At 38.1% G+C, this 17,296-nt stretch overlaps 2 protein-coding genes and 1 long non-coding RNA gene across 3 annotated transcripts; 1 reads left to right on the forward strand and 2 right to left on the reverse strand.

The window, feature by feature from the left end:
- Positions 1-80: 80 nt before the first annotated feature.
- Positions 81-1,065, reverse strand: LOC129759803 (uncharacterized). Its single transcript, XR_008740242.1, has 3 exons — positions 811-1,065; positions 556-750; positions 81-494 (listed from the first exon to the last, which is right to left on the reverse strand). It is a non-coding gene; the product is annotated as an uncharacterized LOC129759803 (long non-coding RNA).
- Positions 1,066-2,076: 1,011 nt separating this feature from the next.
- LOC129759799 (integrator complex subunit 1) lies at positions 2,077-14,664 on the reverse strand. The gene is made up of 6 exons (XM_055757322.1): positions 14,514-14,664; positions 11,568-14,452; positions 10,135-11,493; positions 7,871-10,073; positions 7,084-7,154; positions 2,077-2,311 (listed from the first exon to the last, which is right to left on the reverse strand). The coding sequence occupies exons 2-4, from the start codon at positions 14,442-14,444 to the stop codon at positions 8,127-8,129; spliced, it is 6,183 nt and encodes a 2,060-aa protein (XP_055613297.1). The 5' UTR covers positions 14,445-14,452; positions 14,514-14,664; the 3' UTR covers positions 2,077-2,311; positions 7,084-7,154; positions 7,871-8,126.
- Positions 14,665-14,716: 52 nt separating this feature from the next.
- Positions 14,717-16,292, forward strand: LOC129759800 (cell division cycle protein 123 homolog). Its single transcript, XM_055757323.1, has 2 exons — positions 14,717-15,841; positions 15,904-16,292. The coding sequence occupies exons 1-2, from the start codon at positions 15,166-15,168 to the stop codon at positions 16,263-16,265; spliced, it is 1,038 nt and encodes a 345-aa protein (XP_055613298.1). The 5' UTR covers positions 14,717-15,165; the 3' UTR covers positions 16,266-16,292.
- Positions 16,293-17,296: the final 1,004 nt, after the last annotated feature.

Raw genomic sequence — 17,296 nt, forward strand, 5'->3', positions numbered from 1 at the left:
ATGCAGCCACCTAGAATATGTAGTATACATGGAAAAGGGATTGAAATTGCAATATTTTTCAAAACAAAATAATCAGTTATGTAATCAAATTTAAAATTGCTGAATGATGTTAAAAAAAAGTCTAAGATAGTTAAACTCGAAATGAAATTAAACACTAGTCTCAAAACTTAAACCATAGGGTGCTGAACTGTAAACCAAAAATTTAGATTTTCAACCAAATAGGAAACATCATGCACAGAGCAGGATTAGAATGAATTAATTCATGTAAAAATATATCAAATAAAACTAACCTGTTTCATCATGCCAGTTGATATTTTTTTGTTTTGGCCTTCCAGAAAACTGTCTCCCAGATGATGGTTTCCGTCGCTGTTAGGGATTTTCTGCGGGATCCATTCCCAAGTGCTTTAGTAGTGGCTGCTCCGATTAGATGATAAGCACATCTCGTTTGGTTCCCTTCTTCCTATTCGGAGACTTTCTGCGCTCATTTTGAGGTACTTAAATAAACAAATTTAGGTTAACCATCATAATTTCCCTATAGAAAATTTAGTTACTTACAATTTTCGAAAGAAAAAATGACCGTACGGCTGTGGTCCGCAATAATTAAAAAAAACCTCGGACCTCCCGATGCACTCTATCAACTTTCCCCAGCCATCGCGCAACTGTCCATTTTCCAAGCTTTGAACACACTCGATGGCCTCTTCCGGGTGCGGTAAAGGTCGATTATGGGAAACAACTGTGTGGACAATATTCCTGAAATAACATAGTAAGGTCAAAAAAAAAGTAAAATGGTTAAATTATGATAATACATACCTTTTGTAAGCTATTTATGATGATTTCGACGTAAAAAAGATGAAAAATTGAAATCATCGTGACACACTATGAGTGTCTTAAAAAATGTTTTGCTTTGACATCCCCGCCTAAAGCATTCCAACAACAGCAAACTTTTTATACAGAGCATGAATAATCGACATTTAGTTCGCTTTTGTATATTGGCAACCCAAAACTACTCAAAATTGAATTGGGGAAATACAAATTTTGAGCAACAACCGATTAGTTATAGTGATGGTGTAATCGCAACACATTTTATGAATAAGTCAATTTTTCCGTGCAGTTGTCGCCAAAACCGCACCTACTCAGTTCTGACTAAACGGCCTTTACTCAGAACTGACTAACAGCCCTTTTCGCGACAACTGAGTCATGGTTACTCAGAATGCGCGAATAATTCTGAAGCGGTTTTTGGCCCTTTTTAATGCTAGAATAACTAAATCCTGTTTTATTATTCAGACAAATGATGGATTTGTTGATTGATGAATAATAAAAGTCAAAATATTGTTCATACACCTTTATTTTAAAAAAAAATCCGCAAACTTTTTGAATTTTTTTTTTGCCTGTCGGGTTTTGTCTCCCGGGCCGGGACCCATTATGCCGTACTAGATGGCAAATCTATTTGGACCATCATCACTTCGTCGCAGAATTCTGAAATATAAATAAAACCGTATCAACATCTAGAAATTACTTTTAAAATCAATATATTCACCATGTAAAATTTCATGTTTTTGCTGCACAAAACCAACCAAGTTCAACCACCTCGTACAAACTGTTCAACATTTACTCAGTTGTCGCCTTCAAGCACTCGAGTTCTCTGAGTGGCGAATTTCCTGCCGTCTGAGTAATCTTTCCGCTGATTTCTGAGTCCATTAAGATCAGCCGTCGGCTGCTTCATACATGTGGCGACGTCTGAGTAAAAGGTAGCCGGGCTCTGAGTATTTCAAATTTAGCGAGAACCGAACCGAGAATGCGTTTCGCTCTCCCTGTTTTGCTTTTCGGTTGACGTTTCTCGAGAGATATTTGAACGGTGTCGAACTTGATTTTAAAACCCGAGTCGAACTTTATCTTTACTGAAGACGGAAACCCCGGGATTCACATTCAACCGCCAAACGCTCGCCTGTGCAGACGTGTGTGAAGTAAAGTCCAGTGGAGAGTTAAGTTCGCGTGCGAAATAGTTTTATTTGAGAAATGTGCTTTTATTAAAATACCGAAGTTCAGTGAGTTAAAAGTTAGAAACATAAAAGTAAGTGTAGTTCCATCAATTTCTTTATTATATCTAATAACTGCCAACTGTAAATATTTATTATACTGTAAATTAAGATTTTATTTAAGGTTAGGTTAGATTTTCAAGAGAAAAAAAAATATAGGTTAGGTTTGGCATGAAGCCAAGATGAGTAGAAGGGATCCTGATGATGACCGCGGCGGAAGGGATGATTCCGATTCCGACGTGAATTTTGAATCCTTTGACGAAAAATCTTCAAACCTGAAAAGACAAAATAGCGATAGAGACATGATAAGTGAGAAGAAAAAAACTAAAAGAGATCATCCAACCGACGACTTAACGAACGACTCAACGAATGATCTTGACGAAGACAGGACAAAAAGGAAGAACAAGAAAAACCGTAAGAATAACAAAACTTCTAATTGGATTAAAAATACAGTTTTCAAAACCTTCTTTATCGAACCAGATACGGAATCAAATGACACAGATAACACAAATTCTAATAACACAAATTCAAATAACACAAATTCAAATAACACAAATTCAAATTACACAAATTCAAATAACACAAATTCAAATAACACAAATTCAAATAACACAAATTCAAATAACACAAATTTTATTAACACAAATTCTAAAAACACAAATGCTGATAAGACGAAGGCACGGTTTATTCATGTAATGGAAATTGCAAAAATGCTTAAAAACATTGAAATCAAGACATACAAAGAACTAACACAGGCAGGTAGAGGTAGATTTAAAATCACCTTCGAAAAACCTTCACATGCAGAACAACTTCTAAACTCGAAACTGCTCAAAGAAACGTACAACTACAAAGTTTATACCCCCAAAATGTATCAGACATCGTATGGGGTAATTAAAGGAATCCCATTATCACTGACTAACCAGGAAATACTTGATAACATTGAATGCTCGAAAAAAGTAGAAAAGGTTGAACGAATAACCAGGATGAAATTTGATAACGGAAAACCTGTCGGAGACCCAATACCTACTCTCGCATTAAAAATTCAAATATCCGGCGAAATATTACCCGAAAATGTAAAAATTTATGGCGTTATAGCAAAAGTTGATCCATATATTTTTCCTATTAAACAGTGCCAAAATTGCTGGAGATTTGGTCACAAGATCAAATCCTGCAAAGCAAAAATAAAATGTAGACGATGCGGTCAGGAACATGACACTAAAGTTTGCCAATCTAACGAACCTCAATGTATACATTGTCAAAGCAATCATGAATCAAATGATAGACAATGCCCAGAAAGAACCAGACAACAAAATATCAATTTAGTAATGACAACCCAAAAGTTAACATTTCTCGAAGCCATAAAACTATACCCTAAGCAACCACAACAATTCAGATTACAACTAACCTCACAAACAGAGTTTCCAATTCTTCAACCAACAACTTCAAAACAAAATTATACTAAAAATCCTGATTCGAACAAAAATAATCCGACAACAAATACAATCAAAACAACAGAAATTGAAACACTAGCATTGTACCTTAAAACAGAAATTATGAAAGAACTTAAAATGAATAAAGTATATGACAAGATTAAAATGATACAATCCGAAATAAATGATCAAACCAAAAAGAAAACTGGTGACTGGAATTCCGACCTCTTACTGATAAAAATCAACGATGAGTTGAACACTTTGTTCAGTCAACCGTTACAGCAACATGTTATAGAACCAACTGCCATTAATTTAAACACAAATAATACTTGAAAACAGGATTCAAACAATTTATAAAAACTTATTCCGTCAAAAGCAAATAAGTTAAAAGTGATATAAGAACTAAGCTATTTAAAATGAACACTTTAACGAGAGACCTAAAAATTATTCAATATAATATCAATAGCATTCGTCCATCTGAAAAAAGAACCCTTTTGACACAATTTCTTGAAAATAATGATATCGATATAACAATTCTTTCTGAAATATGGTTGAAAGATCAAGAACCATGTAACATTCCGGGTTACAAGTTCCCTAGAGTAACCAGAACTAAAACTAACGGATATGGTGGAGTAGGATTCTTGATCAAAAAAGAAATACCGTTCATTGAACTAAACCTACCAGATTTTACCCCTATCGAAACTGCTGCAATTAAATTAATCAATACCGTCGAACCCATCTTATTACTATCTATTTACATCCCCCCCTTACCAATTAACAATAACCAAATTAGAAATCCGTTATCTCAACTCTTCAGATACATAGAATTACAAAATACAAATATAATTTTAGCAGGAGACTTCAACGCACATAGCTCCCTATGGAATTATGCAGACCATAACTGCCCCAGAGGAGAAATGATAGTTAATATGCTTGAGAACTCTGATTTAGTAGTTATTAACGATGGATCAGAAACTCTGATCAAACCTCCAAATAAGATACCATCAGCAATTGATCTTACATTGATATCTAAAGACATTGCACATAAAGTCAACTGGAAAGTTCTGAACGAAGAGATTTCAGGAAACCATAAAATGATATATATGGAACTACATAATTTTACTCCTAAATTTAAATATTTAAATAAACAAATAAATAAAACCAAAGTTATCAAAAAACTCAATAACACGAACTTTGATAGTATCAAAACAGCGGAAAATTTACAAACCATGCTAGAACACACCATTAAAGAATCCGAATTTATTCCTAAGGAAGACAAAAAGACACCGAAGCCATGGTGGACAGACGAAATTAAAAACTTACTAGAAGAAAAAACAGAAAAACTTAAAGCATATTATCGTAACCTAACATTAGATAACTATTTAGAATTCAAAAAGAGCAGAGCAAAACTTAAATACTCCATTAGAAGAGAAAAACGTAAATCATATAAAGAACTTATAAATACATTGACACCAGATTTACCCTCCAAACAACTTTGGAACACGGTCAAAATGATTAGTGGAGGTTTTAGTAAGAAGGATAATATCCATCTTCTGAATAACAAGGAAATTAGTCAAAAATTCATTGATATCAATTTCCCAGAAATCACACATAACATCAAATATCAAATGAAACCCACTCAAAATACAATAACATTAACGTGGATGGATTTTAAAAAAATAATACAGACAAAAAAAGATAGCTCATCTCCTGGATTTGACAAAGTTTCCTATCAAATACTAAAACAGCTTGATATCAACAAAACTATCAAAATTACAGAAATTCTTAACAAAGTTTTACTCGAAAATTCCATACCAGAAGTATGGAGAAACGTGAAAATAATACCTATAAATAAACCGGGAAAAAACCAATTAGATCCAGCAGGTTACAGACCAATTTCTTTGATACAAATATTTCTTAAAACAATCAACATATTCATCAAAGATCCGATTGTCAAATTCATCGAGAACAATAACATAATACCTAAATATTCTTTTGGCTTCAAAAAAAAGATCTCCGCTGTAAATTGCATTAATGCACTGATATCTCGAGTACAGATGACAAAACGCAGTAATGAATGTTCAATAGTAACTTTTATTGACCTAAGCAAAGCGTTCGATAACGTGGATATCGAAAAACTTTTAGAAATATTAGACCAATATAGATTTCCAGCCGAAATATGCAATTGGATTTATGAATACCTAAAATATAGAACAACAATATTAACACTTAACGATGGAAAAGAAATGTTTAGAAAAACTAATAAAGGACTACCCCAGGGATGTCCATTGTCCCCCATTTTGTTCAACGTGTATACGGCTAGTGTGCACGAATCAATTAAAAATGAGGGCTACTGTTATCAATATGCAGATGACTTTGCTATACTAGTAATTGCTAAAAACCCCACTATAGCATCAGAAAAGATGAACAGTATTCTAAATAACATCAACACAGTTTTCACCCAACTAAAACTAACAATTAACCCAGATAAATCAGCTACAGTATGTTTCACGAACAAAATTCATAACTTAAGTATATGTATAGATAACAAAAATATCCCAAACGAAGCTAATCAGAAATATTTAGGACTTCATATTGACCACAAGCTTTCATTTAAACGACACATCAAAGAAACAATACAAAAAATAAAAAACAAAACAAATATTATTAAAATGTTGAGTAGGAAATCCCATGGAGCTCACCCTAGAAGTCTATTACAAATCACACAATCATTAATAAGATCACAAATTGACTATGCTATCACCATATACGCAGCTGCTAATAAAACAGAGATGAGCAAATTGCAAGCAGCTTATAACACATCACTGAAAATAGCAATGAGATATTTGAAATCGACCCCTAACCAAGTACTTCTTAGCGAAACAGGAGAATTACCTATTAAACTTAGAGCTAAATACTTAGCACTTAAGGAAATAACAAAAACCTTTTACTATAGAAACAGCCCAATAGAAGAAACAATACTATCCGTTATTAATTCCAACCAACATCTTAAGCACACCTCATATCTAGAAAAAATAGCCCATGAAAACTCTACACTGATCAGCCAAATTTGCACATTAAACAGTATAATCCTAAATAGCCCGACAAAACTTGAAATATTCAACAGTATTGACAAAATTAAAAAAAAGTAGCACTAACACATCAGTAATGAAACAGGTAACATTAAACTTGATCAAAGAAAAATACGAAAATCATAACTTACTATATACAGATGGATCAAAAACAATAGAAAATACAGGATACGGTTTCTATGACGAGGCTGAAAAAATTTCCAAGAGTTTTAAACTAAACCCTAATTTTACAATTACGAATGCAGAACTGTGTGCAATATTAGAAGCTATTAAATATGCTGAAAAGAAGCAAATTAAAAACGTATGCATTCTCACAGATTCAAGAAGCAGTTGTGAAATGCTAAAGAACAACCAAATTGACAACTATATCATTAACGAAATTAGAAACTTTACAAGCAAAACAACTTTGGAAAATATCACAATTCAGTGGATCCCAGGACATACAAACATACTAGGAAACGACAGAGCTGACCTGGCAGCTAAACAGAGCAAATTGAAAACAGAGATTGAACCATACGGACTTACCCTAGGTGACGCACTACTAGTACAGAAAAAACAGATCCTGAATGAATGGAATACAGAATACCGAACAATATCTGAAAACAAAGAAATTAAACACTTTTCAATAATGCCGACCGTACTCACCAAACCGTGGTTTAATAACATGATGTTTAATACACATAAAACAGTACAAATCTCAAGGATAAGGACATTTCATACAGCCACAAAAGAACGTCTCCAAAGCTGGGGTCTCATCAGTTCCAATTTATGCGAAGAGTGTGGAGTAACGGAGGATCTTGAGCACATTATACTTGAATGTACAAAACACACTACTCATCGTAGATTATACTCCTTCCTCGATAACAAAAACAGTTTTATCGAAATGCTTCAAAGAAAACAATATAATGAATATTCCCTTTTGGCAGATTATATAGATAAAATAAAGTTGGATGTTTGAGCTTTAAAGTAACAATTAATAGTCCTTTTAAAAAACTAAACTTCGGTTAATTTTGATCGCGTAACGTTTAGTCACTTGACAATTATAACTTAACACCACTGGCTTTATGGATCACATTGGTCCGTGCCAAAAGCCCCCCAAAATGAAAAAAAAAAAACCCCCGGGATTGTGAATTCTAAGTTTTTTTATTGGCGAACTAAAATTTTGGTATAATTTTTGAGAAAGTATATGCAAGCGAAACACCAAAAGCTTTTGGAGATTATGTTTCATGCTTGTTATACATAAATTTGATATGATCAATGAAACAATGTTCGGCATATGATCGAGTGCATGATATGATGAAGATATACTCACAACTCGAAAACTTTATCAAAACTATTTTTCAAAGATTTTTAACCTGCTGTGCTAATTTTCCCAAATTCAATTAAAAAAAATATTTCCACATATAACTTGGACATGCAGTCTTCCACAAGCAATTCGACGTACAGAAGTTCGGAATATGACTTTTATTGTATTGAATTTCATTCAGCTCAAGTGTTGTATAACATCGGTCGAACGTAACAGTTTCCATTTGATTAGCTTCTCGCATATCTTCTTCAGTTGAACCCCATCAACATGCATGTTGTTTTTTGATAGCCTGCACACACCGTCTGAGGGCCGTATAGGTGTCGATTTTACTGCTTATACCCAGGTTGAAAACCGTTACCATAATTTGCGGCGCGTATTCCTGCAAACACAATGTGTACTCGGTTGTCTTGTCCAGTGCACTTTGCACAATCGCCACATCTTCGTGGTACAGACATTGCACGAAAGCTGTTAGCGCCGTACTGTTGGTCGAAAAATTGCCCGGATTTTGCTTAAGCCAACGCGCGACCAGAGCATGGGCCGTTGCACGCACCGTAGCTGATGGATGGATCACAAAACGAATTATTTCGTCAAAGATTTCCTCGAGCAGCGCGGGTCTTTTAACCGTTAAGTTATCTACTTCGTTCAGCGGCAAGGAAATATCTTCTATTTCACGAGAACGCAATGCGTGTACCAGTTCCGGCCAGTGTGAGGGTATTATTTCGTTTTTCACATACGGAGGCATCATGACGGCTACTGTCGACTGTTGAGCAACCACCGGCTTTAGGTCACGTTCCTTTGATGGACCAGGCATCGGCTCATTGAGATGCGATTCAATAGCAGGAAGTGATTGCTGTTTAAACATTGATAGTCCTTGAACCAACTGCTGCAAAGACTGAAGATCGAAATGCTGTTGGGCAAGGTCATTCAGCAGATCCGAATGCTTTTGGATGAAACAAACAGCAGTGTTTGGATTAGCACCGATGTATGCCTGCAAAAATTCCATGAAACGATAAATCAGGGTATAGGTTTCTTTTACGCTGCCATGATTTTTCAAAAGTGCAAAATAACAGTCCAAAGCATTTTGCAATCCAGATTGGTAGCTATCATTGAATATCAACGGTTGTAGTAGTTCCATAATCCCCATAACCTGGTGGAACAAGTGGAAGTGATATTCAGCCCGCAGAACGCTCAAATCCATGTGCGCTCGACCTTGCAACAGCGTTGATAATACCGATAATTGACGCAAAAGTAGAATGGGATGTGATGCTGCCAATTTACGTACAATAAGTTCCATTTCGGCCGAAGTTTGACGGTGGTTTTCCACGTCACGAGCATTGTTCAAGCAGGCAATAGTGGTCAGAATGAAGTAGGCAAACTTGTCGCCCACACAACCAGTCGCTGCACGGACATCGGCATCGTATACCGATTTGATATGTGGCATTAGAAATTTCATCGGAGGACAATTCAGATATAACTGTTGCAAGAAATTTTTCGCCGAAGCATGATTGCTCCCATCAGCGTATTCCACCATAGCCTTAAGATAATCTAAATGACCATCTGTACATTGCAGCAAAAGCTTTACTCTTTGACTTATCTTTTCCTGATCTGCCTCTGCTAGTATATAGTCAATAAAAGTTTTAACTTGTGGTTCACTAAGAACAACAATATACTCAGTTTGTTCGTGCTTAGGAACACCTTTGTCACGTCCTTGCCATAGTTTGGGATTTTTTGTAATTGTTTCAACGAAATCGAGGACCGAGGATGGCTCATAATTTTCATTATAGCGATCCATTAGCATTTCAACAGTCTGATGCAACGTAGCCCAACTAGTTTCGTTACTCATCAACGAAAGCAGATAAGGACGGTAATCGGAAACTCCTCGCCGAAACAGCAGTCCCATCTGTAGGTCCTTGTTCACGTGAACCAGTTCAGAATCTGCACTGGCTAACCAATCAACCAGCATACCTCGGTTGTCATACTGCATGTCCGAGTGTTCGGACTTCACATCGACATTACTTGTCAGAAGAGTTGAAATAACATTGATTGTTTTGCTGTTGCTTGTATTGCGCAACTGTTGTTTTCCTTTGCTTTCAACTTCAGCCAACTTGTTCGTGGTCAGAGCGTGGTACAAGTTTTGGGGTTGCGTTTGGCTTTGCAAGTGATCTTTTTGGGCAAACTTAATAAGCTGTTGCCGTTTACCAACGAGAATCTAAAATGATATAAAAGGGTTTTTAATAGTCAACAAAAATATTACAATTAATTGAAATTACCTGCAGTAACACAGTGTTTGATGCTGGGTTCATGTACTTGATGATTTCGTCCAGAATATGGAGAAAATAGTTGAGATTTTCAAACTTATCAGGAGAAACTTCAAAAAGCGATCGGAAAAAGCAACACATCTGTGGGTTCTGTGTCCAGTTCTTCACCATATACTGTCCCTGTGAGCTTTTAACCAGTCGTCCCAAGTAGTTCACAACCTTGTTGGCTGTATATTCTTGTGATTTAGCAGTTTTGTTGGAGCTTATCAAGCGTTCGATAAGTTTACGATATTTGGCTTTGTTAGCCTTGCTTATGACGGGATGTGTAAGGATTATTTCCACAGCTTCCTCGATTTCTTTCGTCTTGGACACTGGTTTATTCGGATCGGACGTTGTTCTGGGTCGATCATCATCGCTCAAATCGATTTGCAAGGGTTCCATGACTGTCACATTCATCATCGGTGGATCACCCACAGGCTGATTATCCAGTTCCAATGCTTGGATAGAGATGTGTCCATTTTTCGCTCCACGAGCCTGCTGAATTTCAATCAACTGCGCCAAGTACTTTTTGTGCAAGATAGCGTTATTAACCGACTCGAACTGTTCTATAACTGCTCGATCTAAAAGCGCCAATAGTTTGGACATTGAGTTGATTGGAGTTCCAAAATTCTGCACGAAAAGAACAATCTGGTCTGGAGTCAATCCTAGCAAAGCGGCGTCCACCAATCTGTCAACATTGCTTCGTATCATTTTTAGCTTTAACCAGTCGGGTAATATTTGTACCGGTTCCGATGTCTCGATATTGAACGCTTGAGGTGGTGGTGCACCTTCGGGAAACCAATAATCCAAAATTTGTGATGCCACAGGAATGTACACAGAATGGGTCAACAGTATAACAAACGCTTGGATGATATTCAAATGGATATGACATTGGCTTTCGTCGGCAAACTGTACCAGTAGCAAATCTTGATACTCTGTGAACGATTGTGTGACTTTGAATTCCCTCAACTTTATCAAAAAATTGTTGAACATGACAAACAAACAGTTGAGAGTTTGGACACGTCCTTCACTTTGATCCGTCGGAGTAGGAATTATGTGCGAGAAAATGGTGCTACGTTCGACTATCAGATGCGACATGTCCATCACGTGCTCTAGCATATCCGATTCCGAGTCCATCGAAGTGTGAGCAGCAATAAACTGGATGTAAACCATTACCAGTTCCGGAGAATTTTCCACTTGGCAGGCGGCTCTTAATTGTACAACCACATTGGATCGAACATACAGAAAATGAGGAATCATGGGCAGATAACGCAACAACCAGTCCGAGTTGTTACTTTCAATGGGTACCGGATCGTTGTCTTCTTGAAACACCTACAAAATATCAAGAAAGAGTAAGATAGCAGAGTTAATTGAAAACCATGAATTGATTTAATAATCAATCTTACCTTTAATAATAACTTCAAGCCTCGAATTGAAGACATTCGAGCTTGATTAGAGAACGAAGACAATCGTCGCAGAAAGTATTCAAGAATTTCGCAAATAACCTGATGGTCTCCGGTTTCGTCCTGTATGACTTTTTGCAGGTAATCCAACAGTTCTGCTTCTCTGCTGTTCTCCACGATAACGGTGCTTGAATTTGACAGCAGGAATTCGCAAAGACATTGCACCGGCAAGTGGTTGAAATCACCATCACTGTTTTGGACCAAATCTGCTAGCCACGGCATAGCTTGGCTTGTTCCCTGACGTTGAATAATTTCCAGCAGAAGGTCCGGTTTTCGGCTACGACATAGCAGATGGCCCAAGCGATGAGTCACATTTAAGGACTGGATTTGCTCCAGTACTTGGTTAGGTGGACGCCGGGCTACACCTCTTGGATCCATGAGAATAAGCTGAGACAGTAGTAAACTATTCTGTTCGGTGATCGGCGTTGAGGCGAGGTGGTTTTCGAATTCGAGAATTTGAGACTTTTCGGCGGTGGCGACTTGCAGCTCATCATCGGAGGGTTTTGTGGGTCCAATTTGGTTGGTGATACACATTTCCATAAGCGTTCGGAGCATGGGATACTGCTGCCAACAGAAGGAACCGAACACTGACGGATTATGGGACGAAATCAATAAAAGAATAATCCAAGTTTTCCAGTAGAGAGAAGAAATAGCCAGATTTGGTGGTTCATAATTTTGCGGTAGAACTATGTTGTCCGGATGATGATATTCGGACATTTTAAATAGGAGATCGATGATTTCCAGATTTGCCACTTCCAGGGGTGGATAGTCGATGTGACGCAGAGATCCAGCTCGTCGAACTAGTTGTTCGATTATCTCCATAGTATCTGGTATAGTAAAGGGAATGTCTTTAGTTATACCGATAAGGATAATACGAAGCATCGAATTTTGTTGAAGTGGGATTTCCGATACCATCCGAAGAAGCGGTGCTCGTTCTGGCTCAGGAGGCCATTGATCTCCTTTAGCATAAGCTTCTGGAGAATCTAGTATCAGCAGTTTGTGGAAGGCAAGTTTGAAGTCGGCTGGAGATGGTTTGTAAAGAACTGGAACAACTCCGTGCATCCATGTTAGGGCAACAAATTGAATAGTTGACATCTGATGATAGAACGCGGATAGAACCGGAGAGCTTTTTTGTTCACGACCACTGCGGATTGATGCGTTAGCTTCGCGAATTTGTGGAGAAACTGATAGGAACATACACAGGCAAACCAAATCCACAATGGAATGGAAAATCCTATCACGAAACTCGAACGCCGCTATTTGGGCTGATAAATCTTGGCGATTGGTTAGCAAAGCTTTACAGAACTCCATTAAATCGATATCGTATCGTAGCATTTTCACGAGCTCACGTAGAAACACTCGCAACGTGCGAAGTACATCCTCTCTTTGCAATAGACATTCCTGGTAAATTTCTGCCAGATGAGTGGCAGATTCCTTCGGTTTTGCTTGGAACATTGTTGCCAACATACCCATGTTGTTGGGATTTCTGGCATTGGAAAGTTCATTTTGAATGACATATTTCAGCATAATAGTCAAAATTTCCGCTTGCGAGTTGAGCATCTCTTTCAAACAAATCATAAAAATATTAATCAATGGTTTCGTTTTCAACCGCATCCGCACCAAATTGGAAAGAACTTCATGATCTTTGGGATTTTGACCGGTCACGTTATAGCAGATAAAAGTAAGCAGTTCTTGAGCTGGTTTCATTAGTTTACCATTATGAATCCATAGCTCTAAACGAGGAATTGCCAGTGCCCTCATTTCCGCAACTCCGGATGCCAGTGAAAGGAATTTTAAAAAGTTTCTGGTAGAGCAATCGGGAGCTTGTCTTCGGTTAAGCTGGTCTTTTGCCGCATCTACCACCAACTTTTCAACCTGTTCTTGTATGTGGGCAAAGCGTGGGGGATTTGCATCTGGATCTTTTCCAAGTGCATCGCCAAACATTCCACTGTCTGTGGAGAGCTCATCGTCTATAGTAGGATTATCTCTTGCTGCTGGGTTTAATGTGCTTAACTCTGGCTGGAGCATCCATTTCGGTGGTATTTTAGTGCCGAAAGCAGCAACACAGTTATCGGTGAATGGAGCACACTCTTCATAGTCCACCCAAACACGATCATTAATTGCATCTTCAATGTATGCCCGGATTAAACTTTCCGGCCATTGCTTCTTATCGCTGTATCCTCTTGCCAGAAGATTGCAAGCCAAGATATGTATCGTCGGATTATTCCGACCTTTGAAGGAGTTTTGACTGTCTCTCTTGAGAACCGCAATCAATGCAGATGTAATAGTTTCGTTACAAAACAAATGTGGTCGAACCTTTGCCAAATACAATAATGAAAGCGATAAAACCGATTCCGATTTTGACTTGGGCGATATAAGCAGCTTGATCGCTCCACAAATGTAACCAACGACGCTATCGCTATCCTGCTGATCTATGGCGCTCATCACCGAAGAAACCAAATCCACCGATTCACAATCCAATGCTACTTGTTCCCAATATTCCAGTACACTGCTGGAGCTGGAACTATCTCCACCTGAAGACGATTTGCTAGTACCGACCAGAGATGCTCCCAGGACTGAGCTACCGGAACTTCCTAGACCACCAATTTTGATTTTCTTCGTTGCTGCAGTGCTAACAAGCGAACCAGGAGTGTCCCGTTTCCGTTCCGGAACGCCCCCTACTCCTACGCCGGTTTTGCTTTTGACGTCATCCCGTGAGCTGCCACCGGATTTGGAACCAAGAGCAAACAGCTCACTCTGCGGCAGGTTGATCGGTTTTTTCGTAGACCGCCCACTGGATCCCGGTTTATTGCGATCCATTATGATTACTGGAAGTAAATTCGATTGTTAATATTACGATTATTATCGTAAAATCCAGTAAAATCTCACTTTTTCTGTGAAGCTAATGTTTACTGTTTTCAAAATACTGAATTCTTACGCGGTTAAATTATTTTATACATTTTTTAAATATTTTAAACCAATTAAGGCCTCAACTGTAAATACACGAAAGTATTTGGTACTTCAAAATCGGAATTATAAGCTTTCCTATATTCTTTTCAAATGTTGATCTTTTCTATTCTGGTTTTGTTTATTTCTGATGCATGCTCTTCGGAAAGTTTCATCAGAAAGTGTTTTTTACAAAATACCTGCAGGTATTTGAAGCATATTAATACTGTATTTGTTTTCTCCACTCGTGGAGTGTTCCACCGTTCCCGATAAAAACAAACACAAATCCTCGCCAGTGTATTGCTACCTCGCTCACTCACACGCTCTCTCGCAACACTGGCAAAATTATCGGTGGGCCACCGTCCGTAAGCAGAACTCCGACAGATCAAAACCAGTGCAACACCGTCCGAATAAACAAACAGTTTGACAGCACCTAGTGGTGCACCAGTGCAACACTAGTGCAACACTCGGCATAAACAAATACGGTATAACTACGGCGAGATGGGCTCACTGGCCCCAGCCAACAAACAGCAAAGAAAAAAAAAAAAAATATTAACTACGTTCTTCAAAATATTAGACTGTTTTTATTACTAAAATGATACTGAGAAACATAGAACTAGAAAAGGTGTCCTGTATGACGGTGAATTGGTACGATAAGTTCAAGAAAAACACCGTCAAGTCCTTTGTCATTCCGGTACCAGAAGATGTGCTGGCTTATCTACGTCAGGATTTAGTAATTTTACCGAAAGAGTGTTCGAAGCTCAGTACTTCCGGTTCCACCAAAACCAAGCATTTCAACTCCTACAATGATGAGTTCAGTGACGATGAGGCCGATGATGACAGTCCGGAGTTTCCCGAATTCAGTTCCAAAGTTACTGATGCTATTGAAAATCTGGGTGGTTCGGCTTTTCTGAAATCCGACTGGCATTGTCCAAAAGATGCTCAGTGGATCACGCTGGGACAGTCTCTGTGTGTACGAGATCTCACCGACGTTTACCAGTTGCTGAAGGCATCTAGCTTATGCAAGGAAGATTTCTCGGAACGGTCCCCCTTGAACAACACCGGTTATCATATCGTACTGAAGAAATGGCGGGACATTCATCCGGGATCCGAGTTTCGTTGCTTTGTAAAAAACAAGTCTCTCGTAGCCATATCTCCTCGCCAATGGCCCTCATATCACGAGCACATTGCAAAGGAACGAAGCGACATCGTCAACGATATTGTGTCTTTGTTCAAGGAGAAGATCAAGGAAAAGTTTCCACTAAAAGATTGTAAATATTTGTAAACTTAATTTCAAAGAAATTATTATATCTTTAAAATATTTTTTTTACAGATGTGATTGATGTCTATCGCCCTGCCAAGGATCACGTTGTTATTCTGGACTTTTCGGTTTACGGCAAAGGTAACTCGGACAGCTTGGCCTTCGATTACGACCAGCTGGATGCCGAGGCTGAAACGGCAACCATCGAAGAGGAGGACGATCCGGAGTTCCGATATCTGCCGGAGGACTGCGGCATACAACCGAACCGGAGAAATAACTACGGTTTCCCACAAGATGTTGTAGACATGTTTTGCGTGAACGATGCCAATGCTGGCACATCACACCAGGAAGCAAATACCGATGCTCAAAGTTTGATCAACAAACTTATGGATGAGTGGAATCTTCAATCGAGAAACACGGACGATGACGATTAACAATTAAATTAAAAGAATTCAACATTATAGGTACATATATTGTATTTGTTCCGAATTCCCTTAGAAAAATTTCGATAACAAAATGCCAGTAGTTTCATTGGTAAGTATGAACATTTTCTGTTTTCACCAAAATGCTTGTTTTAGCCCAATTTATCCCAGCTTATTCCTTAAAAAAAGTTGTGAAAAAAAGAACTTGTTTTAAAAAAATGAGTTATGTTAGCTAAATAGTGAAAAAAATTCTCTGCACATGATTCGACCTGAAACCTGAAACTGATATAAATTTATGAAATCGAAGCAATCAAGAAAACTATTCTCGAGATAACGAGGACAAATCACGAACTTCTGATTAAACTTGGATTGCAAATCAGGAACAGCTTAAGTCTCACAGCGATAAAGATGGGCCCTCGTTCGATAAAACATCGCCCTGACGATACTATCGGCAATTTGCTAGTGCCAGCAAATATCCTCAAACTTCCCACCGGATCAGCTTACAGTGACAGCTTTTTCACAGCCACGTCAGATGCTTGCCTGGTAGAAGGTCGTCAGAAACCGATTATCGACGGATACTACACTCAAGTCAAGGAAGTTATCGAACAAAAGAGACCAAGTGGATCAGCTTCCGGAGGCGGGACGCGAAAGAACGGTTTGAATGTCGGGGAGCAGCGAGATTTGGGTACGGTCAAAAGCTTGGACGATATACGAAAAGCGACACATGGTAAAGGTACCGTTTCTCAGAACAACATTGGGACGATTATCTTTCCAGGATATAGAGACGATTGTGGAGATACAAAAGTTAATGAACAGTCTAAATTGCTGAAAGAACGAACCCATGGTTCAAGATCGAACAGTGACCCTTCCGGCAGTAACACTCTCAAGGCTTTGAGATATATTCCTTGTAATGCATCCAGTAATGAGGCGATTGAGCAATACAGCAAATGTAATTTAAAACAACCGCCGAAATTTTCTGATGAGATAAAGACTGATAGCCAGAAGAGAAACTATATAGTGAATCAGGATATCGATGAACGGTA

Source organism: Uranotaenia lowii, unplaced genomic scaffold (genome assembly GCF_029784155.1).
Source record: "Uranotaenia lowii strain MFRU-FL unplaced genomic scaffold, ASM2978415v1 HiC_scaffold_274, whole genome shotgun sequence".
In the NCBI taxonomy this organism is placed as follows: Eukaryota; Metazoa; Arthropoda; class Insecta; order Diptera; family Culicidae; genus Uranotaenia; species Uranotaenia lowii.